The sequence below is a fragment of the Eleginops maclovinus genome, chromosome 9 (genome assembly GCF_036324505.1).
Source record: "Eleginops maclovinus isolate JMC-PN-2008 ecotype Puerto Natales chromosome 9, JC_Emac_rtc_rv5, whole genome shotgun sequence".
NCBI classification, from domain to species: Eukaryota; Metazoa; Chordata; class Actinopteri; order Perciformes; family Eleginopidae; genus Eleginops; species Eleginops maclovinus.
In genome coordinates, this window is record NC_086357.1 from 23,099,070 (window position 1) to 23,125,928 (window position 26,859).

A 26,859-nucleotide genomic window follows, 5' to 3' on the forward strand; every position below is an offset into this window, starting at 1 on the left:
AATAGACTTTAATCACTCAGAGCTGTTGGCAAGCCAAGCTCCACGCGCACAGAGAGAGGAGGAAGAAACTGAAAGGGAGAAACTTCACAAAGTAGGAGGAAGGGACAACAGTGAGGTGGACAACTTGAGAGGAGAACTATCATTAGTGACACCAGTATAGATTACACTGAGAAGAGAGGAGGTTGACCACCAGGTTATCTCCAAACACGTGAAGACCATCTCCTGATTTCTACTCACACTACTGAGGAGGTCTCCATTCAAACTGCCGTCCAGATTGGGGTATGTCCTGCCGTCCCTGCCCCCCCTCCTGCTGCAGGATGTCAACATGATCTCCCACTGCCCTCTGGCCACCCTGCTGCCCTGGTCTGCGGGACCCAGCAACCACTGCCCAGCCCTGGACTGCTCCTTACTGCTGGAGGGGGAAGGAGGTGTCGCCCTGCAGAGGTACCAGCCTCGCTCCCCGGAGAGCAGCCCCCGCCACTGGGTCAGTACATGATCCTGATTGTGTTGTGTCCGCCTCTTGCCTTTTGTCAGAGTCTGTTTTCATTTCTGGGAAGCACAGGTACTTCCAGACTTGTTAAACAATCTGGCAGATGTTGGACTTTGCTTGCACGACCTTCCTGTGCCTGCTGTTGTTTGGAGAGTGTTGTTATGTGTCAAAGGTTTGGTTAGTTTTGATAGACTCAAGGATGGGAATGGGAAGCGGAGTGTTTGGACGAGCAACGAGAATAAGATAAAGTCTATAATAAACTTCTCACAGGGTTAAAAGAGGTCTGGTATTATAATCAAAGATGCGCAGCGAGGAGGGAGAGTTTGTTCGATGGTGATTGTGAGAAAGACGGGAAGAGGGATGAGGAATAAATTGTTTGTGCATGTTTGTATTTGTGTTTGTGTGTGTGTGTGTGTGTGTGTGTGTGTGTGTGTGTGTGTGTGTTTGTGTGTGTGTGTTTGTGCATGAGGAAAAAGGAGTTTGACCTTAAATTACAGCAAATCTGTGGCCATTATGCACTTAGCAATTATTTCCCGTCTGGCAGTGACATGGACATCTTGTAGTGACACATCCTACACCAAGTGGGCTTCACCTCCTTCATAACACACCGGTGTAATACGGCGTTTGTCATTTCTCTAATTATTGCATTTCAGTTCCTCTGTTAGACCTCAATTCACTGACATTTTGTGCAATAAGTCGACAACTCATAATGCAATACCAGTAACCTCTGGTGACACAGACAGGGGGAAGGTTGACCTCTCGTTGCAGTAATTCACTGTAACTATCGCTTATTGGTCACTTTATGTGTGTGGGTGCACAGTTTTGCTGACGAGTCACAGATATGTTTATTTACTTCTATTTAATTTGTCTGTGAGGTCGAAGATTCCTCATAGCAGTGAGATTACCAGAACAGGACCTGCAGCGACAGCTTATTCCAGCTTAGCTGCGGCTAATTGTTTGCATCTGCGCTCTTGTGGTATTGAGGCTGAAGTGAAAATGTTTTTGGTTTTTTACACATGACACTTTGAGCTTTAGTGAGTAGGGAGACAGAGGTCAGAAAACCTTCCTGCTGGAGGGTCCTTTAGGTAAAACCACATCTGCTCCAGACCTGATATTCTTTGATTTATTTCTGTCATAAATATCGCACTATGCAACATGTATGTGTGTTTTGTGTTTACATTTTGGGAGATCCTCCTCCTTGTGGCCTGTCTGACATCCTGGCATATGTATCACAGCACTGTTTCCTCCTATTGCTTTAAGGGGGTTAGAATACTGAAGGTTAGCTTGCAGGCGCTGAAATTACATGGATGCTGTAGCCAAAGTAATGCTCAGATAACATGCTTCACTATATGTGTCTAGGGCTGGAAGAATTATAGGAATCTTATCAAAATGCAATACCCAAATCACATTAGGCGCAATATTTGGTAATGGCAAAACAAGTACTGTGTAGCTTTATGTCCTGGCCTACAATGATACTCAACAAAAGTCATTTTCTGGTAAAAATCATCTTTAAAAAAGCACACCATGATATTTCAATATATTTTCATTGATGATGTTTAATAAAGTGTTAATTTCCTCAATATCGCTAATCATATCACAAATGCAATATCAGTAGAACGAATCGCAATTACCTATTTTCTTCAAATCGTGCCGCCCTACTTGTGACCCGTTTTTGAAGTATTGACTTATATTTTCCTAACAGAGTAATAAGGAAGATTTTATAGAGGAATGATCATTTTCAATAAAATTATGTGAGGATAAAACCATCAGTGTGTAACCATATAACTTCAAGTGTAACACGTAGCGCTTGTGATAAAAACCCAACGTCTCCACGTGTTATTGGTCAGTCCAGCTGGCTCTTCTCACCTTAACTGCTGTCAAATGTTCCTCCCTCTCTTGTCAGTTAACTTTTTGCCCACGCACACAGGGTTATGAAACTTTGAGAGTCATAAAGGCAGCAATTATCTCCCGGTAATCACTCTGTTGAGCGGTTACAGGCAGCCGTCAGGTCCACAGTTCAGGTCAGAGACGAGGGAGGAGTGCTGAGGTGTCAGTCACTATCAACAGTCCACTTAGGGCCATGAGACTCACAGTGAACACATGAACGTTCACACGAGAGGCGGGAATGACAGGAAGGTGGAAGTCAGTGGTTGCTCAGGTCCATTTCAACCACAGGGGCCAACTTTTTTTGTCAAGGGGCAGTTCAATTATAAGTGGCCCCAAGTAGAGATGATAATGTGAAGTCTTCCACGCAACAAAACGCAGATCAAGGATTCAATTAACTTTAAAGTTACATGCATATTTTTAATTCCCTTTTGTTTAAGAAATTGTTTTCTTTTAATGTATGTGCTTCAGTGTCAGTGGGGTGGGAGAGCTTGAGCAACCAATGATTTTAGGGGTATCACCTACACTGGTTTGGTTCTCTAAATGACGATGCACAAACGCTAAGGGGTGTACCGAGGCTGAGCTTGAAAGCCAAATCCAAGCCATAATTTGTTTGTTATGTATAGATAATAAAGACTATTTCATAATCTTTAAAACAAACAATAAACATTTATGTATTTTCCTCTCTGGAGATAAATATGGAGTGAAAAATATTTATAAAATTCCATAAGAACGGCGTTTATCTGAAATGAATCATCATCAATACAAAGAGCAAACGTATATAATAAAAATGCATCGTCAATTTGAAATGTTCAGATGTTGCAAGATAGTGTCACAAGTCGGAGAATCAAAGGACTTGACCGGGTTTGAACCCAGTTGCACAGAAGTGAGAGTGTTGACGGAAACATACATCTCTCTGTGGGTTATCACACTACATTTTACTGCTCTGACTACAGTTTATAAGCTTGCAGTTTTACTTTTATACTTTGTTTTATCTATCAGTGATAAGGGGATGTAATCAAGCCACGGGCCGATCAATAAACACTCCAGCAGAGGGAATATTAGCTGCTCCCTCACACCCGTTTGGCTTACAATAACCAGCAGGGTAGTTCAATAACCTCAGCGGGTCATCTGCTGGAAAGGCAGAAGTGATTTTCTAAAGAGAAAACAGGCAAAGGAAGAACGGGGACAGAGAGTTTCGATGACGGGGTATTTTCCATTGAAAAAAGTAAGAAAGCTGAATTAGCACTCCTCCTTCCTCTTCTTGACTTTTTTAACAGAGAAGTGCACGTTTCATGCTGATGCTACGTGACGTCTCAGTGTTTCCTGAAATTTGGATCCTGGCTTGTCATGTGTTTTGATGAATGCTCAGTGATTCATTGATCCGGTCAGGACTAGTTCTGTAGCTTTGGACCTACTTATTTTCCTGTAAATGACTATACAACAGAGTTTCAGTTACATAACAATGCGTCATTGGTCGCTCACAACAGCATTGGTATATTTTCATTTATCACAATGTGCTTCCAACATAACTCTCAAACCTTCTCTGTCTTTTGGGAAAACTTTTCTGTTATTTTTTCTTGATAGGCCTCTGTGTAAATGTTAAAATGGTTATTCAATATTTGGGAAAATAATTGGATTGCCATTTTGTCCAGCAGTGGCTCAGTCAGTAGGGGCTTGGACTGGGAATCGTAGGATCGCCGGTTCAAGTCTCCAAACAGACTTGAAATATGGAAAGTGGACTGCTACTTGGAGAGGTCCCAGTTCACCTCCTAGGCCCTGCTGTGATGCCCTTGAGCAAGGCACCGGACATCTCCAATCCCCCCTCCCCATTGCTCCCCGGGCGCTGCACAGTAGCTGCCCACTGCTCCTAGTACTAGGATGGGTTAAATGCAGAGGACCAATTTCACTGTGTGTGCTCTGCTGTGTGCATGACTAATAAAGAGGGTTTCATCCTCTGATTCTTATACATTACATGAATTCACCCGTATTACACCCAAATGACTCCATATTACACCTATATTAGACTGTGATTACACCCATTTACACATGGACACAGCCTTTCAAATATATGTACCCCCCAGGAAATAGAAACCATTTAAGTATTGCTATCTGTTTTATTGTAAACCTTTTTGTATGACCGCTGCCTTGACCGGGTCCTTCTTGTTAAAGAAGACGTTTTATCTCAATTCTGGTCATTTAAAGTTCAAATTAACAAATATAAATATACACAATTCTTCGTGATATAGCTGGAAGAGCACCATTCAGTGAATATAGACTGGGTTTATTGATTAACCCACTAACACTGACATGACAAGACACACAGTGACAGTCAGGTAATCCAGTCCTTTCTTTTTGTCCTAAATTGCACAAATCACAAACTACCACACTTTTCTTTTCATTAGTATCCAGCTCTTGTCGCTCTTTCATTCAGTCCACCACTTACCAACGCGGTGTAGACGCTGTTGCCTGACCCCCAGCGTGTCTATTTGTCAAGTAGCCCGCAGCTTCATATTGTGATCTTGGGTCTAATTAGGTCACATAATAGAACTGGTGTGAGGAGTCATTACTGCGGGCACTGTTCCTGTCACCCCAGCATCTACACCTCACCACAGGAGCAGGTCGCTGAACTGGGGCAGAAACTCATCGCACCATATGGAGACGGGTGTGTGTGTTTCATGGCAATATGTTGGTGTGTGTGTGTGTGTTTAGGGGAAGGGTTGACTGAAGGCAGAAGGCAATATGTGCACTGTCTTTGATTTGGTTTGTTTTTAATGGTTTGGCAGTTCTGTGACACACACACACACACACGCACGCACGCGCACGCACACACACACACACACACACACACACACACACACACACACACACACACACACACACACACACACACACACACACACACACACACACACACATACACAGTCCTCCACTCCTTTTCCCGCTCAAGGCTTGAAGTATTAGCCAGGACACATGACTAGGATAAAGCTGGCCTTGCGATGTGTGTATTAGCATGTGTGTGTGTGTGTGTGTGTGTGTGTGTGTGTGTGTGTGTGTGTGTGTGTGTGTGTGTGTGTGTGTGTGTGTGTGTGTGTGTGTGTGTGTGTGTGTGTATTGTTTAAGGCGGAAGGTTGCTTGTGTCCGGATGATAGTTATAAATATAAGCGCTTACACATTCTGCAAGTCGGCAGGTTACTAACCATGATAACCGTACTGAGGTCAAACACTAAGATAAACAAAGAAACACACCAACTGTACGAAAGGAAACACATCCTGTGTGTGTTTGATTAAAACAGCAGGAAGTATTGTTATATATATATAACAATTTTACACAATAACAGCAGTACATATTGTTTTGACAGATTAAATATGCAACACACAAATTTCCCAGTTTGGGATGAATAAAGTATTTCTGATTCTGATTCTGAACAATTGTGCTGCAGATGCTTGTTATTGTGCTACTGCCTCTTTTTGGTGAACATTGTTGTGTGAAACAGATACGCAGTTTCATTTCTTACAGTCCACTCCGATTTATCACTTATGCAGACGTGAGCGTAAAATCCCTTTAGAATAAATACAAGATTAAAAAGGAAGTTATGTAATTCTTGCAGTGCTGACAGAAAACACTGTGTTGTGAGAAGTGTGATTTTGTGTTGATAAACCTGTGGTCTTCTGTGTAGTTTTCCTTGGTTTTGACAGGGCAGCAGTTGTCACCAGCCTGCTACCAGCTTCATCGATGCTATGTGTTGTTTTTGTTGCATATGTGACAAGTTTAGGGTAGCATGGGCAACAGATGGTGCACCTCTCATTAGCAGGGGGTCAGACAGACAACCTAGCCAGCCCAGACTGATTCATTCAAGGCTTAGCCAGGCTTAGATCTAGGGGGGTCAGGGTAGGGGCCCCATGAAAGGGGGGTTGTGTGTGTATATGCATGTTCTGGGAATTTATCTTAACTCTTCTTGAGGCAGAGACACCTGAAAGAGCCTTAACTACCACCACCGTATTAGTCATTATAGCTCCAGAGAGGATTATCCTCGCTTTAGTGTAACAGTCCAAAGGACCCCATATGGAGGCTGTTGTGCGAAACAATAAATCAGTTTCACCATTTCTAATAGCCGAACATCTCTGTAAGTAATTATGGTTTTGTTGATTTGGTGTTGATGCAATTTTGAGCAACGTTTCCTTGAAGTGTGTCTTGGTTTGCAGAGTCAGATGTGGTTAATGTTGAGGAGGAGGAGGAGGAGGAGGAGGAGGGGTCTCAGCCTGAAGCTCTGGACTTTACTGGAAACTAATGATGTCACCCATCCAGAGAAAGAGAGTGAGAAAGAGGGAGAGCTCAACAACAGCCAGGACAATAGATCTGAGGGGAGTAAAGGGGCATGACATAAGAGGAGAGAGAGGCAGACAGAGCTTTAATTTGACTGTTTGAACAAAGGCTTCAGTCGACCGAAGATGAGACAGGAACAGAGAGAAAGAGATAAAGAAAATGCAGCTGTGAGAGAAGACCTGGCATGTTTTTACTACTGTGTTTTCATTGTTGCCGCTACTAGATCCACAGACTCTTCTGTTGCCTCATTAAATAACTATCAAATAACCGTATTGAGTGCCCCTGCTTCATTGCTCTCAAATGACCTGTTAAAGCTACTTTGATGATCTCTTTCTGAGGTTTTGAGTTATGGCAGATCATTCTGACCTTGCACCATAAATCCATCCTCTTGGGGTTTGTTACTCTGGTTTGCTCTGGTCTAAACCCTTTACTCTGGATAAACACAAGGGTTATGAACTCTGCCCTCTACTGGGCTTTGAAAACACAAACCCACCGACGGCACAAAAAAATACATCAGAAATCCTTAATTTTTCCCCATATTTACAAAAAGGATTCTGCATTTTCATCCATCCTAGATTGTGTACAGCGCCCGGGCTCAAGGGTACCTCATTAGTAACATGTACCAACAAGAATGGAGTGATAATGTTCTGACACATTTGGTCCAGATAGGATTGCAGGAAACTTCCTGCCCATTTTAGGCAACACATTTCCACTGGCTCCAGTCGTAGCTGATACTCCTCTCACTTGATGAAAACGATGAGTCTTCTCTGTTTACTCTTTTCCAGCTGAGAGGGAAACAGGGCGTCTCTTTCCGATCCGAAATATGAAATCTCTCATTCTCTAGAAGCCAGTGCATGATGATCCGGTTGCATCACGCCTGTCTGTCGGCCGGTATGGACCCTCTCAGTTTCTGGCTGTCCTGTGAACTCTCTTCCTCCTGCTGTATCCGCCTCTCCCTCACACTGTCTCATAGAGACAATGTCCTTTCAAGTTAATCTCTACAGCGTCCTACTTTTTCCTTTGATACGTGACATCTCATCTGGGATGTAAACACTGAGACACAACACATGCTGACCAAGACCCCCGACCCAATTGTCCTGTCCTTGTTTCAGTATTGTAAATCCTACATTTTTATTTTAGTTTTTTTATTGGTCCTAACCATGTAGATGTGTCATGTTAAATCACTTTAGTACTTTTTAAAATATCACTTCTCATTCTGGGTAAAATGCATTTTAATGTTCAGCTTAAAGGGGTCCTTTTATGTTCATTTCCAGGTTCATATTAGTATGTTGTGCCTCTACTGGGACATGTCTCCATGCTTTAATGTTCAAAAAGCTCTTTATTTTCTCATACTGCCTTTTCACCCTTTGTCTGAAACCAGAGCACAGTCTGCTCTGACAGCTGGCCGGCTTTGTTGTGATTGGTCAACCACTTAAAGATCTCCCGCCCCTTCACCTATCAAATATAATGTGTTGTAGTGCTAGCCAATAGAAGCATCAGTGTTACATAGTGATGTCATTATGTTACAGAAGTAAACAAAGGAGTCCAAAGGAGGCGTTTCAGGCAGATGTGTGTGTGCAAGAAACTCCCTCTGGACAGACCTTTGGGATGACATCACACTAAAGGAGGGGGAAAACCCCATGCATCCACTGAAGAAAACACTCTAAGGGTGAAAACAGATCAGGAATATGACGCTAAACAAACATACGACTCTATTACTCCAATATAACCCTTCAGAAATATGAGTTACTCAAATAATCCAATGTGGTTTGGTTGGTTTTTTTTCAATATTGTGATGATTTTTATCGGTCTCTCTAAATCTAAATCTGATTGCTTTAGGAATCACTTTTCATCTCGTCCTTTATGACCATGCTTCAGGCAGAAAAGCTCCCCAGCAGTCAGGTATGAGGACAGCAGGCTCGCTGGAGTCGGGAGGCTGGAGGCAGGAAGTGGGAGATTTCCTGGAATGTGCGTTTTTTCCCCACACTGGTGCAATAACAGTGCGAGCGGCGCTCCTCCTGTTTTTGTCCCCTTTCTGTCTGTACTGTAGCTCCCTATTCGCACTTTATGGAACAAGGAGAAGAGCGTACTGGGGAAGTTCAATAATAGCAGGAACCCATTAAAAAAAACTGCTCTGCCATCGTCAAGGGCTTTCCTAAGTGTAATTACGTCATTAGTCTTCCAAGTGGGAGGTATACTTGGTATGAGGATTGGGAGGTACTGTAGTGCAGGAACGCTGTGTGCAATATTTGAGAGACATTAATGTTGCAGCAGTAAAAAAAAGTCATTCACTTCCGCCAAATTAGCTTTAATCTTTAGGCTACAAGAAATCTGACTTTACTTTACAGATTAGAATGATACGGAAACAGTAACGTGGTTTCTGTTATGTAGGAAACCTTATTTAGGTCATTTTCAGTGTGGACTTGATGAGACAAGCAGCTTGAACTGCCTGGAAACTCACAATGATGATTAGACTCCAGGAAGTCCCTGCCTCCGGTGAGAAGATAGTCCTGGACCTGACCCTGTAAAACCACAACACAATTCACACTTTGGTTTTTGTACATATTAAACTAAAAAGACACAATGTGTTAGTCAGTGAGCTTGGAAAGAGCTAGTAGATTGAGTTACCTCAGCTAAGCTAGTCACCTGCTGGCTTTAGCTTCCTTTTTTAGTGTAGCCTACAGAAGAGTAGTATCAACCTTCTTATTTCATTCTTATCAACAAAGCAAATAAGTGTTTTTCCCAGCATAGAAAACTTTTATTTAACTTTAAGAGACTTGATGTTGATTTTAACAAAAAACATAGCTTCCTATTCCTTTAACTTTTGGCAGCTGCTTTGCTATATTTACTTTACAGATTATAAAGGTATAGATATAATAACTTGTCTCATTTATGGAGGAAACCTTAACCCTGTGTCATTTTCGGTGATGTTTGGCAATCTTAGACTTGATGAGAACAGCAGTTTGCTGCCTGGAAGACTCAACGTGATGATAATCGTCCAGGAAGTCCCTGCTTCCGTTTAAAAGATAGTCTTGAAAGTAACTTTGTTAAACAACAACAAAATGTATACTTTGGTTTTGGTTATAAGTGAGCTTCGGAGGGTCTGTTAGATTGATTTTGTTGTCTTTAGAGAGAACCAGACTAGCTGTTTCCAGGTTTAATGATAAGCTGAGATAACCTGCTAGCTTAGCTTAGTTTTCAGTGTAGCCTACAAGTGAGACTATTGCTTTAACTTAAAGGAAATAAGACCAGATTTGGAATTTGGACAAAATGCATAAAACAGCTCTGACATTTTGATTTCATCTTGAAAGATGTGCATGCTCATCTGCTCATCCATCTGACGGAGCAGCTGCTGTCGCATTTGTCATATGTCTTGTTTGCACTGAGGTATGACATCATTCCCACTGTGAGACCAACACCACGATCCCCCAGGGGCCGAGCTGGGGGTTGTGTGGGGTCGCAACCTTCCCACTGCCCCTCTGGGTTTCCCAGAGCTCCAGAGACCTGAGTGGACACCGGGGCAGCTAGGCCTGGGAACTGGAGACAGGCCAGATTTGCAGCCTGATGAAAAGTCAGCAGGCAGAAAACCTTGATAAAACATGTGATTACTGCAAACAGAGACACACTGACTCAGACGTACATAAGGCTTTCCTGGCCCTTTCCTGCCCTCCAGGTGATTAGGTCAAAAGTGGGGACCGTGTGTGTGTGGGGGCATCTGTGTATCTGCTTGACAGCGCGGTGTGTGACAGCAAGTGATGCCGAGTGTGACGTTGGTGGTACGTGTTGATGTTATGGGAGCCAGAGGGGTGGGTAGTCATATCATGTACACATGATATTGGAAAGGGGCCCCAGCAGCTCTTGCCATCTTTCCCACTGAGCCTGTTCCCACTATCTCCTGACTCTGGATCAGTAGTTTAATTATTCCATCTGCCCACTAAATGGACCGGCAAATTTATGAACCACTGCTTGCTCACAGTTGATATATGTTTACGATACAACTTTGTACAAAAAAGTCGCCTCACAAAGTCAAGGCTTGATTCATATCTTCCCGTTTATTCACAAAAGTGGGCAGTTTGAGTATGTGTTCAGGGCCATTCACAGTGGAACAGTTCAGCCATTCTCACAGTCGGCCCATTCTCCTCTGCTGTAACTACAATGCACAGTACTGGTGACGGCATCTACGGCCTTCCTTGAATTGTCCCACGCAGGGATGTGAGGAGGCAGCTGCTTCAGGACAGCTCACTTTATCCGCTCATCTGTAGGCTATGTTAATGTATATTGCAGTGATTCAAGTGTTAATGATATATCTAAATAACCGGTCTACTACTGGTCACAAATCAAAAAGCTTCTGTAATGATCCAAATGAGCATCTGATTTGTTAAAGGGATTTTTCCACCTTAAAGACAGTTAAGAATGTATTGTTCAAAATGTTGTATAAAGCCTTTAGTGGCTCCAGAGCCAAGGGAGATGAGTGAAGTCTGATTCATTTAAACAAGTTCAGCTTGAAGCGTTTCACTGTTCAAAACAGTGTCTTGAGTGCCATTGTTTAAAAACCTATACAGACTACTGTTTGTTGCAGACTGACATTGCCTGAATTAATACATTTAAAAAGTTGGTTGGAATTACAAATATATAAACAATAAACAAGGGGAAACTATTTCCTGAAATATGATAATAAATAGCCATAATGTAAACCCACTTCTCCTACAGGAAAATTGTACAAAGTAGAGGGATGAAAAGGACGAAAGGCAAAATGCACTTTGAGGTTTAGCTAGGCTAATATTAGCAATGTGAGTTTGTCAAATAAAGTCCAAAGTTATGGTCTTTTTAAAGGGAAATGTCCAGCACGTATTAGCCTACCATATGTCCACTCAAGAAAAACACTAACTGGCCATGGGAGAATTAAAACATTTAAAGAAAAACCTTTACATTAACATACTACTACGACTACGACTACTACTACTACTACTACTACTACTACTACTACTACTACTACTACTACTACTACTACGACTGCGACTGCTACTTCGACTACGACTACTACTACTACTACTACTACTACTACTACTACTACTACTACTACTATACTACTACTACGATTAGAATTAATACCCAAAGAAAAAATATATTTTTTAAACCACAAATGTCATGTCTTTACTAATAATCTAAACAAATATATTTTCAAACGAAAGAAAAATAAAGAATTCCGTACCAATTATAACTTTTAATGCTGTACATTTCTCATGGATTGATGTGTTTTTATTTATAAGGATTTATTGACCAGTTTAAACACATCATAAACATCAGTCATAGTCATAAAATGCAAAGGGAAAGTGATTTAAGATTCCCGTGTATTGGGCATTAGTGTGTTGCGCAAACAGAGATCACAGTCCCACGTCTGAGCGCGCACTTTGTTGTCACTGTGATGGAAGTCGGACCAAAAAGGGAGAAGGGGGAGGAGTTTACCGGGGTCTGTTGTAAAGGCAGGGAGGAGGAGTTTTGTCATTCAGTAGAAGAGGGGAGAGCCTGCTGACAGACACAAGAGGAGGATTTGGAGTTTGGAGTCGAACGGAAGAAAGTGTGTGTGGTGAAGTAGAATTAATTTTCAGCAAGGATCTGGGATTAGCTTTTAAAACAACAGGAACAATTTAATTTTTTCCTTGTCGGATTATTCCCGAGCTCTGATGCTGTCCCCGGACCATGAAAGAAACGCTCACCATGAAGTTCGCCTGGAAAAGTAAAATGGTAAAAAACAAAAACACTTTTCCATCCTGTGCTCTGTTGTTGAGTCTGTGGTTTGGATGAGAGGGGGGAGGCTGAAGAGGGAAAGGTGGGGGGTGTTTGGGCTTGGGAAAGTAGAGGATAAAGGGGAGTAGAGGAGGAGGAGGGGGAGCAACGGGGGAACAGATGAACATTGAGTTTTAATTGTATTTAGCAGAGTTTAAATCCAGTTTAACCTACATCGTTGGTTCGTAAAGATGTCGTGCAAAGTTTGGAAATGTGGGGGGGATCAAATAAGATAAAATCCCCTTTTGACTCCGCCAGTATATGAACTCGATCCGTTTGCTCTCCCCTCCCTGATGGTGAATATGAACACTTTTGTGTGGGGGTCCGTAGGGAACAATTGGCGTGGCCCTGGGGCTATCACTGTCTCTCCACGGGTCCCAGCTGCGTCCAGGTGACCAACACACAAAAGCCAACAGAGCAGCGCCAGGGATTTAACACAACTGTTGTTGTTGTTGTTATCTCAGGAGTATTGTTTCACACACAGCTGATAGGCAGATTAGCACTATTTGAGCAGAGATAGTGCACTATTTGCTCTCTCTGGTGCCCTGTGCACCTTCTGAGCATCTTCTAGGGAAGGATCCTAGTTTTAGTGCAGAAGTTAACAACCCATCTCCTGTTTACACCCTACCCAGGGTCCTTTGATATTCTGTGCTCTCTAAAGGCATCCCTGTCTGCTGTGTTATGTTTCTGTCCTGTATTCTCTGGTGAATAGAAAACATCACAGTGACAAAATGTTTTGGTTGCTATTTTTCATGCAAGCTTTTGGAACTCTGTCTCACAATAAGCCCCCAACTTGGTGCACAAAGCAGAGCAGAGCCTCTTTTAATACCCTGCTCTGAAAAACATCTCCAGTTCTGTGGCTGATAAAAGCAGGCTGTGTGTGTAGACTGTGAACTCAGCAGCCGGGGCCGGCCAGCACAGAGACCTCCTGCTATTGTTTTGGGAGTGTGTGGACGGCATGACTCATGCACTGATGTATTTATCTGTCTCTCTGCCAACCGTCCATCCACTATCGGCTAGAGAGAGAGAGAGGCAGAGAGATATGCACTGACCTTAAAACAAGATGCTGAGCAGTGTGGAGGACAGGCATGTTGACAGGTTTCACACAAATGCAGCTCATGACATTTAAAAACACAGACATGCTTAATGTTTTTGTCAGTCAGAGGCAGTTTAAACCCTCCTCCTCTCTTTTTTCTCTCTTTGTGTTTTTTTGTCTGGGCTTTCTTTTCATTTTCAGCATCACATGTTTTTGTTCAAACCAAAACACCCAAACAGTTATGGCCGAATGCCACCGGCCTCCAGGACTGTCCATTGAGCCTGTTAACGGCCAACGTTGACCCTTAACCTCTCTTCTGGCTGCCTTTACTCTTTGAGGAATAATGTGGACATTGCTATTGAGCTGAGTATATGAAAGTGGGGACAAGTGAGAGTGATCTTGGCCTGTGTGTGAGGACTTGGCCATAATACTGCATTCGTGGTGTTTATATTTGGCCAGTCCCTCTCTCTCTCACTGTCTCTGCCTCTGTTTTTGTCTCTGTCTCCATATGTTGATGTCTCAGCATATCTGTGACTGTGTTTTGACACAGTCTCTCTGAGCAGGAGTCTTGTATTTTGATTTCCCCCCGCTCGCTCTGATTGTTTACTCGCTGTTTGTCAGAGATTTACATCCAGAGGCAGACGCAGTACCTATGCAGCAAGCCGAGCTCAAATCTATTTAGAGTTACGAGTCGATTTAAAAGCGCGTTTGTTCTCCCATTTGTAATCAAGCTCCCTTGGCTTGTATAATTAGGCAGATAAACAGACAGAGACATATCAACATGTTTTGTTTTATTGGGGGTTTATTCAAGAGGCTCTTATATCCAGTTTTCTAAACTCCAGTAAAGCAGTCCAGCTCTGACTTCACCTCTGAGAGAAAGGGACGCGGTGAAATAGATGGATGGGGAATAAAAGAGGGAGTAAAGAGAGGGAGGACGGCCTGGCAGGCTGCAGTTGTGGGGGTTGGGGAGTTGGTCATTCTTGATGTTTTACTGCACTTTAGTCCTTCTTTTGCTGGTTTGAGTGCTGTGTTTTTCTGATGCTTCCTTCTGCTTTTCCCAGTGATGTTTCCAAAAATGTCAGTTCCTATTTTGTTAACTTACACTTGGATTGCACTTTACATAACATTAGTATTTGGATGTATCCTTTACATATCCTGTCATCTGCTAACCTGTTCCCCTCTCTTACTTACAGAGCTCGGTGCAGGACTGGGGGGAGGAAGTTGAGGAAGGAGCGATCTACAATGTGACACTGAAGAGGGTTCAAATCCAGCAGGCGGCCAACAAGGGAGCAAGATGGCTTGGGGTGAGTGGGCCCGTGTGATGTCTCACAGTGGGACAAAATCACAGCTGAGAAAGCTTTCTCAAAGACGAAACTCTGAGCGAAACAGATTACACAAATGAAAACCCAATGCTTGTTTTTTCTACTCTTCTAACAAGAAACGGTGCAACTTGTAAACCTCTGATTTATACCCAAGATGGAATAGCGTCTACCTTGAATTTTATCTTGTGCCAATGTTTTTATAAAGGTAATCTTGTGTGCAGACTTAACATAGAAAAACAGAACCTAATCCCCATTGTCTAAAGCAGACTGTGTCTTTGAATAGGGTTGTCGCTCAGCATTGTTCTCCACCAGGGCTGTTGTTTTAACATTTGAGCTATAAATCTCCCCATTTCAGACAACACCTTCTAGCTGCCTGCTGAAAATCAGTTCTGCACTTTCACCAGACCGGGGCTGTTTAGCCAAAGCATGTGATTTCCTGACTTTCCCGGCTGCCAACTGAACTGCTCGCTGTTTTGTAAAATGCCGCTATGACAAAAAAAAGAAACGGGGTATTAAAGGCTTTTCCTTGAGTTGTGCATTTTTCAGTGTTTCCTCCCCTGCCCTGTTTATATCAGCTTAATGGGATTTATATAGTTATTATACTGCATAGAAGGGCCAATTAGAGCATTACTTTCTTTGGGTGCTTTCTACTAAAAGAAGGCATGCACCCAGTGGAAAATAATTTACAGATGCATGGTCTTTGTTTTCTAGAACAATAATCAGGATCTTGTGTTGTTGGTTTGTTTGTACCACTGTTGAGTTTTTGTTCTCCACATGGGGGATGGTGAATGGCACATAAAAGAAAAATAGATAACAGCTCCGACTGAATTGATGTATTGACGCCAGAAGCTGCCAACTGTATTCGAGCTAATTAAAACAACATGGGAGCTTCAGCGCTGAGTATTGAGTCGAGTAGAAAAGAGAATGATCCCCATTGAGCATCAGTATATTTACTATAAACAGTTCATTGTCATCGAATAACAGCAATTACTGTACAATGCGTGGGATTGTACACTGATGTATGAGTGGATTTGGTTGCAGATTCAGTGTATTTGTAGTTGATTGTGAGAAGCCTGTGTGAGTGTGTTGTTATGGGAGGGGAGCGGTGGGAGAACTTGGCTGTCCTCTGCTCTGTCTGGAGGGACGGGGGAGGAGGGGCCTGCCATGATTAAAAGCAGATTGGAGCGTTTCCTGTTGTAGCGTGCTAACTTCACCAAGGTCTCTTTCCCCCCCAGTGTCTGTGCCACCTCCTCTCTTGCTCTCCCTGTTGTGTTACCTCTCGGTCTCTTTCTCTGTCGACACTTCTAGAGAGGGCTTAAAATACTTGTCCTTAACATCTTTGAGTCCTGAAGACTTTTTACACCCCTGTCATGTCATGTTTTAAATCAGAATCAGTAGTTTTACACATACAGGGAATTTGCTTTTGGTTTATAATGGTGCATTTTTAACACAATATGAGGAATTTAGTTATAAAAGAGGAACACATTTCTCCAAATTCTTTTTTATTTAAAGAAAACTACTATAAAAACATGTTAAAATATTTATTTTAAATAAATATATATATTCATGAAAGTAAGTTTCGTAAGATAACTTAACAATTTACACCAAGAATAAAAATATGTGCAGTATATCAGAGTCAGTTTGCAGAGCTGTGCAGTTATTAAAACGTATCTAATGCAATTATGTTATGTTCTGTGTGGGAGTTGAAAATGAAAAAGTATTTTTAGTGGGCTTAATTGAACAAGGACCATGAGTGCATTAAATATTACTAACTAATTTCACCTTGACAGCTACAATCAACAGACACAATATGTATATCTTGTATTGTGCATTGCATTGATGAACATATAAATACTCAAAAATATCAGTCTGCGGTGCATTCAAAGCCGAACAAAACTTTGAAAGCACCACCAGCTAACACACAGCCTTGCATAATAGCATTTCTCATCTTTTAAACACTCTAAAAGTATGTGTACGTGTGTGTTTAGGTGGAGGGGGATCGTCTGCCTCCCGGCCACACGGTGAGCCAGCTGGAAACCTGCAAAATCCGAAGTATCCGCGCAGGAACAATGGAGCGTCTGGTGGAGACGTTATTGACGGCGTTTGGAGACAACGACCTCACCTACACCTCCATCTTCCTGTCCACCTACAGAGCCTTCGCCAGCACACAGACTGTCCTGCAGCTGCTGCTGGACAGGTAGGCAGGAGTCAAGTGTTGCATAAATCAAAATAATTCACTGACTTTACGTTTTAGTGGTTTTAAAAGTGCTCTCCTTTTTTCTGTTGCAGGTATGGAAGTGTGGAGGAGCAGGAAGGGGGCAAACGCTCTGAAACTAATGTAGCCATCAGAAGGTAATTTTATATTCATCACTATAGGTTCCATGTGGACAGCTTTCAACAGACACAGTTGTGTTTGCTCAGCAGTGCAGCTGACTTATCACCTGTCCTTCCATCGTTGCCAACTCTTAAATCTCTCCCCGCTGCCTCCACAGTGCCTTGGCCTCCATCCTGCGTGCCTGGCTGGACCAGTGCCCTGAAGACTTCCAGGAGCCGCCCGACTACCCCTGCCTCCACCGGCTGATGGACTACCTGCGCAGGACCCTGCCAGGGTCAGAGGCCCTGAGACGGGCGGAGGGTCTCCTGGAGCAGCTGCAGAGTCAGGCCAGCACGGATGACGCTGATGGTACCTAACTAAGTGTTCTTTTACAATAGTTTTCTCATATATATCGTTTTTTGTAAGGCTTCAAAATATATAGTTTTTTTAAGGTCATCATGATGCTAAGATTCATGATACACGCACTGCAAAAGACCTTGATAATTCACTCAGGGATTTTTTTTCAGTTAGTTGAACGAGAACTTAAGTAGGAAAATTCAACTTGTCACCATTATATATCATATTTTTTTCTTGGTTAATATTGTTAAGTTTAATTAACTAAAATAATAATTTTATAAATATAAATATATATATTTTATTATTATATAATAATCAGATTTTTTTAAACCTTTTTTATAATTATTTTTATTTAACAAGCAATTGTTTTAGTTTTTTCAAAGTATACTGAAAGCAGCAGAACTCAATACACCCTCATATCTGGTGGCAACTACATTAGATAGTATTTGCGAGAAATATATTGCGTTATACAATAACTATTGAATATTTCTCTAGGTTTGTGAAACCATAGTTCTCAGTGCTACAGTATTCCTCACTTTGTGTAATGATAGCATTGTTCTGTAAAGTGCTTTTCATTTTTTAGTTTTTATTATAACATTTCCTCCGAGTTAATTAATCTGTTTTGGCCTGCTTTCAGTTGGTTTCCACGGCAACAGCTCTTTCTGCCTGGGGGAAGAGGATGAAGTGGAGATCGACGTCCAGGAAGACTTCCTGTCATTTCACTCCGACCTGGTGGCCGAGCAGCTAACCTACATGGATGCGGTGAGTGGAGGGAGGCGGGTGGTTGTGCAGTGTGTGTTGTCTGGCAGGAAAAGGTGGCGACAGGTTACTGCCCCGCGATGTTTCCTCACTGTCGTCATACTAACATCAGCCTGTTCTGCTTCTGCTTCCAGCTGCTCTTTAAAAAGGTTGTGCCTCACCACTGCCTGGGTTCCATCTGGTCTCAGAGGGACAAGAAGCACAACAAGCACAGCGCCCCCACCATCCGCGCCACCATCACGCAGTTTAACGCTGTGGCGGCCTGCGTGGTCAGCACGGTGCTGAAACACAGGCAGATCAGACCTCATGTCAGAGCGCGGGTCATCCAGCGCTGGATAGACATCGCTCAGGTTGGCAAGAACATGCATATTCATCTTAACATGCATATTCACCAAAAATGGGGCAAATTAATGACTGCATTGTGTCTTTCTTTTCTCCTCACAGGAGTGTCGAATACGCAAAAACTTCTCCTCTCTGAGAGCCATCGTATCTGCGCTGCAGTCCAACCCTCTGTACAGGCTGAAAAGAGCGTGGGCCTGTGTGCACAAGTACGAAAAAATCATTTTCTTTGCAGAGTTAATGTTTATTTTGTGCACATATTTGAGCCTTTTGTCAATTCCCATAACCTAACGTGAAGGTTTGCTTCACACAGAGACAGCATGCAGACATTTGAGGAACTGTCAGACATCTTCTCTGATCACAACAACTACCTGACCAGCAGGGAGCTCCTCATGAGGGTGAGCTCAAACCCCAACATGAATTTAATTTCATAGAGCAAAATTAGTAAATGTAATATCCGCTGTGGAATCCTAGTTTTAAAGCATGTAGAAGTTACTTAAACAGACATGGGACTTCATCTGGAAATCCTAAAAACATTCCTTCAGTTAATGGTGAGAATCTGGAGAACTCAAGCTGCGTCTTTGTTGTTTGCTCTACAGGAAGGCACTTCAAAGTTTGCCAGCCTGGAGAGTTGTGCCAAGGAGCATCAGAAACGCACCCACAAGAGACTGCTGCTGCAGAAGGAAATGGTGAGACAAACACTTCTGAAACAAATGCCTGACAAATTGATCACAGAGAGCTAAAACCAAGCTTTATAATTTAACACAACACATTCCTCTGAAGTAATTTACTGTAAAGTGAGTTTGAGGCTCTTTGGTTTAATGAAGCCACATGCTTAGCTGTGTTTACTCTGTGCACGGTGCTGTACTTACATTAAGCATGTGTTCTATATATACAAAACCACCCTGGCATCTGTAAATCACAGTTGTAAATTAGTGTCTGGATTTATTGTGGCATCCTTGAAGTATTTATTCAAACAAATGTCTTTCTCCACAGGGGGCCATGCAAGGAACTATACCGTACTTGGGGACCTTTCTAACCGACCTCACCATGCTGGATACAGCCCTGCCCGACATAGTAGAGGTAAGGAGAAATCATCAACCACCTGCTGAATGTCAGTGAGTTTCAGTATTTAAGAGCAAGTGTCGGCGGGTTGACACAGCTCTGCAGATCTGAGAGTTTATCTGTGTAACTGCTGTCAGGAACCAGGGCGTAAGTTTCCATGAATGATTGAGGAATTTGTGTCGGCACATTTTTGAAATGGTCCACCTAATGCGGTTTGTGTAAGCAGCCACTGGTATGTGATGTCCGGGGTCTGACAGCGTGCTCTTTGTGTCCTCCGCAGGGTGGGCTGAACAACTTTGAGAAGAGACGAAGGGTAAGTGAGGCTGAAAGCGACCTCCCCTGATATGATCATACCGTGACATTCATCACAAGATGAGCTCAGGTGACATGTGATCTAACCTTCTCTCCATCCCTGCAGGAGTTTGAGGTGATTGCTCAGATCAAGCTGCTCCAGTCGGCCTGCAACAGCTACTGTCTGACTCCAGAGGCCACTTTCCTCCGCTGGTTTAAGAGCCAGGTTCTGCTCAGTGAAGAAGAGAGGTACTGCTGCTTTTCTCAGAACTCCCCCTTTCTTTATTACTCCTTTATCCATGAGATCAGTTGTTCCCAACCGGGCTGTACGGGGACCAATTGGGAAACTTGAGGGGATTGCAGGGGATAGGTAGAAAGATTAGGGATTGCAATTTATTTCCACACAAAAATCTATTTTTTAATCAATTTTCTTAAGCCTGGCGTCCGGCCCCCACAACTACCAAAGCTTATGAAAGTCTCATTTAAAGCTCTAGTGACATGTTAAAATACCTTGATACTGCCATAAGTGAGTGTCAATATTATTTATTTATTAGTTTATTCCACTTATGGAAATTATTTTAACAAAACACGTACACTTTAGGCAGTTTTCGTAGCCAGTGATGGAGTGTTATTTAACCTGAACCCTCACTCAGAAATTGATGATCTGTCAATCACAGACGCTTACAAATACTTATATGAAATCAAAAGTAAAACAAAAATCTACCATCAGCAAAAAAGGTTACCTCACATCTTCATACTGTCTAATTATTCTTTCTTTATACATTTTCTTAGACCTTGATAAAGCCCTTTAAATCATTTGGTAAACAACTCCACAGTTTAACATCAGCTACAGATACGTCTGCTCTAAAGTAGTTTCACTCACAATAAGTGTACTTGTCAAGGTTAAATGCATTAGTATTAAGGGTTTATTCATGTGATTTTCATTTAATGAGCAGTTGTGTTGAATACCATAACAAAGGGTTTAATACAAGAAGAAATGTAGGCGAATCACAGATGAGTCAGAGGGTTATTATAGAAGGCAGATCAGCTAAAGGGCTTCACGAGACAGAAAAGTATGGGAACCACTGCATTAGATAACAAATTAGTGCATGTGGTTATGGTCAGTTGGACCTTTTGTCCACTTAGACACAATAGGAGCTTCTTTCTGTCCTCTGTCCTCACTCCTGCTGTTCTTGTGTCGTGTCTTCACTCCCTACTGATCTATTGTACTTATCAGATTTTCTCTGTGAACTCTCTGCGCTCCCTCCTCCTCTTGTCCTCTCTGACTTTCTCTTTCCCTGTCTCTAATTTATGGCACTCGAAGCCTCTGGGAAATGTTTTATGATGTCTAAGGTTTCTTATTAATGTTCCCTCTTGCAGCTACGCCTTGTCCTGTGAGATCGAAGGTCTTGGCGACAGCAGTCCAACCTTACCCAAACCGAGGAAAAGCATGGTGAAGAGACTCAGCCTGTGAGTACATCAGGAAAATAGATTTTAAATTAATCTAATGGAGAAATGTCTATTTTTAAATGTCTGAATTGAAGTTAAACATACATTTCTTTGGCTGAGATTGTCCCACTGTCCAAAGTTATTGATGTTACCTATTTATTTTATTATCTAATCATTGATTTCTGCTTCTTTCCAGGATGTTTCTTGGTACAGACAATAGCTCAGCCAGTTCTCCGGTCAGAGAGACGCCGCGCTCGCCTCCTACTGGCAGCTCAGGGGAGAGCATGGACTCCGTCAGCGTTTCCTCCAGTGACTCCAGCAGCCCCTCAGACAGCGAGGGCATCACCCCCACTCACTCCTCCGACTCCCAGCAAAACAAGGTGGGTTATAATTCCAGAGAAAATGTGTTCATTTAGATCATTCTTAGGGACTGTACACACATTATTGCTTTGAGGAGGTATGGACACTTTTTTTAAAAGGAGGGATTGGTCCAGTGTTATTTATATATTATTTTGACCCTTTCCTTTAGAGAAAGAGGCCAACAACTTTCCCCAAACAACTCAGAATAATATAGCTCTTTGAATTGGTACATTTCATGTTGCTCTTACTGTTATAACTAACATTGCAAACAAAGATGCAATAAAGTCACATAAAACCAAAACTCAATAGCAGTCAAAGTTATATTGTTCACATTGCTTAAAAACAAAACCAAAGCCTTATCATATGTCCCAAAATATCAAAAAACCCACATTAATTTCACATTTCAATTTGGTTGAAATGTTTGATCTTTTAAAACTGTTTTTGAACAAATATTATTAGAGAAGGGTCAAATCTGACTCTGTGATAAGAGAGAACATCCTTTACTACTTAACAACCTTCAATTCAGCAAAAATAAAGACAAATACTTGACACTCCCCACTTCTTCCACCTAATCATTTACATACATTCCCTTAGTCAAAGGGCTGTTTTTGAGTCAAAGGTTTATTTATCTTGTTTGAGATTGGCCTTTCTAAAAGCTGCACATTAATAATCAGGGTATTGTTTATTGCATTTGTGATCTCATTATTGATTTACATCTGTATTTGTATGTTTCCTCAGCTATCAGAATCCTCCTCCTGTAATTCTCTCCACTCCATGGACACCAGCTCCTCGACAGCCAGCGTCTCCATGACTCCTGCATCCCCCCCTCTCCCCGGGCCCCCCTGCAACCACAGACGCTCCCTCTCCCTTACCCCCATGTCCCCCAGCTCCCTGATGCACAGCCCAGCTTACAACACCCAGGCTCAGGATGCATGCATCGTCAGAGTCAGTCTGGAGCAGGGCAATGGGAATCTCTACAAGAGCATCCTGGTAAATAAAGATCTGTGATCCTGTTTGACTGAGATACCATCACTTTATATCTTTACATGTTCTATGTTGAACCCTGTATGAGTAATTGTTTGTCTATTCCCCTGAATAGTTGACCAATCAAGACAAGACTCCGGCCGTAATTTCTAGAGCCATGGCGAAGCACAACCTGGAGGTGGAGCCAGAGGAGGGATACGAGCTGGTACAAGTCATCTCTGAGGAGAGAGGTAAGAAAACATGGATCTACTTTTCAATTGAGCCTCATTCATCAGTTTTCAATGGAACCTCTTGGCTTTATTGAAGGTTTTGGGTGACCCTGCATATTTTCTCGTTGTTCAGACCTACATTCTTACCATTCAGAGGTAACTAGCTATATATCAGGCATACAGATACACATTTAATGTATTTGACACAAACATAAATATGTGCTTATTTTAATGAGGTATCTGTATAGTACATTTCCTACAACAGGCTAATGTAAAATGACATTTAAATACATTTAAAAATTCATTAAAGAGCCAATGAAATGGATGTAAAGACAGAGTAAGACAGGTACAACATACAATAATGGTATGTAAGATATGAACAGGTATTTGATTAAATAAAGGGCAAACAGAAAAGTCTATAGCCTTGATTTAAGAAGTGGGGGTTGCTGCTTATCTGCAGTTTAGTTTTTACTCTGGGAACTATACAAGCAAACATGAACCAGACAACATGAGTGATCCAGATGTTTCATAATGTAGCAGAAGATTAGAAATGTATTGTTCTTCCTTAACCACTCAGTACTTTGAAAAACCAAGAAGCGCATTTTAAAGTAAAATCTCTGACAGACAGGAAACTAATGTATTTACTGTAACTTGGAAACATTCCTACGCTTACAGTAAATACAGGAAACAGAAACTGTGGCATCAGTTACTGTAAAACAGCAATGATGAAATACCCTTTGTCATGCGATTCAGCCGTTTTATTAAGAGCTGTTTTCACGAACCACAATAACCCCTGTTGTGCGCACTAAAAGTATATTAACAGAAACAACACGAAGAGCTAAAATTTCATAATTACTGCTTTATCTCCTTTCAGAACTGGTGATCCCCGACAACGCCAACGTCTTTTACGCCATGAACACCTCTGCTAACTTTGACTTCCTGCTGCGGGTACGAGGCTCGGCGGGTCGGCCAGTCCAGCTGAGGAGCCGCTGCAGCTCCACCCTGCCCCGCGCTCAGCACCGCTCCACCCTCTCACTTAGACTCAGCAAGGTCACACTGTGACCCCGGACTGCAGGGAGGTGTCCAGCGGTTTTCCCTGACACCACTAATCCAGGATGATACAAGGCGATAAGGTGAACTGTTGGGTTTTAGAGGCTGGATGGATGGATGAGCTCTGAAGATGGATTGTGTTTTCAGACTCTCAAAGAGCTCCACTTTGACTCTTATCATGAACTGTGCCATCCCTTTCCCCAGCCTTATTGCGGAACATGGATCTGTAGCGTGACTGCTGTGCCAGTGAGACTTTTTACTAGTAATGTCAGAGTGAAACAGCGACCCCTAGTGGCCCCGGCTCTTTACAACAACAGGTTTTTGCACATGTAATGGGAGCAGCCAAACTCCTGACCTCCAACAGTATTCTGATATTGAATGAACTCCTTTTTGTCCTGTGTAGCTGAAGATTAACACATAGAAGTGTGACGAATGCAGACAGAGAAGACGGAGGGCAGAATAGAAGGTGTCCTGTCCTGTTGCCTTAATCGATGAATGAATGGACCTGATAGTATTCTGAATGAAGTTAATTGATAATTAATTAATTGATTGACAGGATCTGTGATGTCGTGTTTTTACCTTGTCACGCATGTCTGACTTGTGCACAGTGTGCACTGTGTGTGAGTGTTTACCCCCTCTCATATTGTGAGCTGTGTGACGAATGTTTCCTGCATTCTGATTGGTTCCCTTACTTGGTTTTAACAAGTCCTGTGCAACCATTGAAATGGCCTTACCTGCTCTGTCTTTAGGGTGCAGAGATTAAATGTATGCTGCTTTCTAATCAGGGAAAATGTTCCCTCACATCCTCACATGTTTAGACTTGTTAAGAGAACAGATGTGCAAGAACAGAGAGAGGAGGGAACTGACTTCCTAGATTAGAAAATTCCATGCTAATTGTCTCAAGCTGATGCATACTTGTACCTCTTTGCCCTTCATTATATGAACTATAGAGATGCACTTGTCAGCTGATAGAAGATACCAATGGGATGTGAATACAGAAGAGTGAACAAAGCCGCTCTGTAAGTGGTTTTCTTCCTCTTCACTAAATGAATTTTTGTTTGTAATTGTTGCTTTTTTTATATGTTTTTATAACAAAATTTAGGCCAGAAATGTATGCCAGATTGAAGAGTGATGAAGTAAATGTTTGATGAATTCAGTGGGTGTCATGAAAAAAAAGCCAGTGCCAGATTTTACTGTGATACATGTGGAAATCTTAACTGAGGGACACTTCACTTCAACACACACATCCTCTTCCCACTCTGTCAAAGTTTCACAGCAACATCACCAACACCTGTTTCATTACAGCGACCCATTCACAGTTAAACACTCAGTCTCTTTTTAATCCACTCTCACAATGTCCTTTTTATCGTGCCAATTTGTGCGGCCAGTTTATATTGGGAGGACTGGTTCACTGTTGTGTTAATGGCCCAAGCATTTGTCTCTATGCAGCACTTCATTTTAAAATGTTCTCGTTAAATCACCCTCAGCTCCTGTGTTCTTCACTGCCAAAGACTCTTACTCTACCTGAATAAATAAATTATTATCAATACGTTCATGGTGGTCTGTGTGTTTTTGATTCCCTCTTGTTTCCATCGATTGCTCTAAATTAATAAAAGTAACATATATCCTTTCCAACATGTTGTAGCAATGCCTCATTATAATACTTGTCATTTTCATTTCTCAACTAATCAAAGAGGAATATTACATTCCCCTGAGAGGATTGGAGGGTTTTTCAGATCAGCTGTTAAGCAGGGTGTGGGGGCTGGCTCTTGATTGGTCATTTAGAAGCAGCTTGATGCATTTCCCCTCTTGGACAATCAGGGCTTGACCACACTCTTTCTTAATGGTTAAGGAGAGTTGATGGTAGTCTGATGACTGGTTGACTTAATACAAACCTAATTCCAGGAGATATTTTGACCAAGAAAATCTGGTCTTGAGTTCTTTTTGAGACTTTGGGCTACTAACAGCTTATTCTGCAAGAGTTTATGCTTTCCTTACGATAACCTAAAGCTGCAGGCTTAATTTTGTTTATTGATTTGTTTTAATCAAACCCTTCAAACACATTTCCTTATAATTGATGACTAATTTAATTTCACTATAATTAGGAAGCGTTTTTTAATTGTGAAAGACTGAAGAGATTTTTTTCTGAGTAAAAATGTTTTATGCGGTGGGGTTTCTCAGTCTTCTCCAATCAGCTGAAGGAGGGGAATCAGAACCGCCACCGTGTTATTATTGTAGTTTCAATGACAGTTCAATAACGACAGTTTTGTTATGTTGTTAATTTTGCTCTTTTAAAGCACAGCCATCACAAATACATAAAAACATGCTCACTTGTTTTTTTCTGTCTGCATTGAATCTGTCCTTTTGCCTTTGAGCTGTGATGGAGAACATGCTGGAGCCGGTTAAGTTTGACATTATCAAGAAAAAAGGACCACAGGCTGTTCTGGACAAAGTCAGGCAGGCTTGCTGAGTGGAAGACATTTCTGCTGAGTTGAACGCAGCGGTCACAACCTTTGTTTCCTGAAGTTGGAGTTGCTGTGCTGTTCAAACACTTTTCCAGGAACTCAAAGACAAACAAGGACTTCTGACAATCACAGGAAGTAATATAAAACATGGAAACAGAAATACCTTTAGGGAATATACATTTATTTTACATCAACTCGAGTTTTCCTTCATTCAAAACATGTGCACTTGTTCTTTGTGAAGGATATGTTGAAATGTAATGCTTCGAAACCCACAAGTAATCCAAAATGACAACAACAGTACTATGAGCTTGATTATGTTGTTGAAGTATGTATTCTATAATGTAACCTGCATGTCCCTGCTGACTTCATGG

At 42.0% G+C, this 26,859-nt stretch overlaps 1 protein-coding gene across 2 annotated transcripts; it reads left to right on the top strand.

Moving 5' to 3' along the window:
• rgl1 (ral guanine nucleotide dissociation stimulator-like 1) lies at positions 1–25,576 on the top strand. 2 transcript variants are annotated; one of them, XM_063891237.1, is made up of 18 exons: positions 1–484; positions 14,718–14,828; positions 16,835–17,043; positions 17,136–17,198; positions 17,339–17,529; positions 18,155–18,279; positions 18,411–18,626; positions 18,721–18,824; positions 18,929–19,013; positions 19,215–19,304; positions 19,612–19,698; positions 19,961–19,993; positions 20,099–20,220; positions 21,352–21,441; positions 21,617–21,800; positions 22,519–22,770; positions 22,880–22,994; positions 23,848–25,576. In XM_063891237.1, the coding sequence occupies exons 1-18, from the start codon at positions 326–328 to the stop codon at positions 24,033–24,035; spliced, it is 2,424 nt and encodes an 807-aa protein (XP_063747307.1). In that variant the 5' UTR covers positions 1–325; the 3' UTR covers positions 24,036–25,576. The 2 variants fall into 2 exon arrangements, with proteins under 2 accessions (XP_063747307.1, XP_063747308.1); XM_063891238.1 differs by lacking the exon at positions 1–484 and adding an exon at positions 12,200–12,446.
• Positions 25,577–26,859: the final 1,283 nt, after the last annotated feature.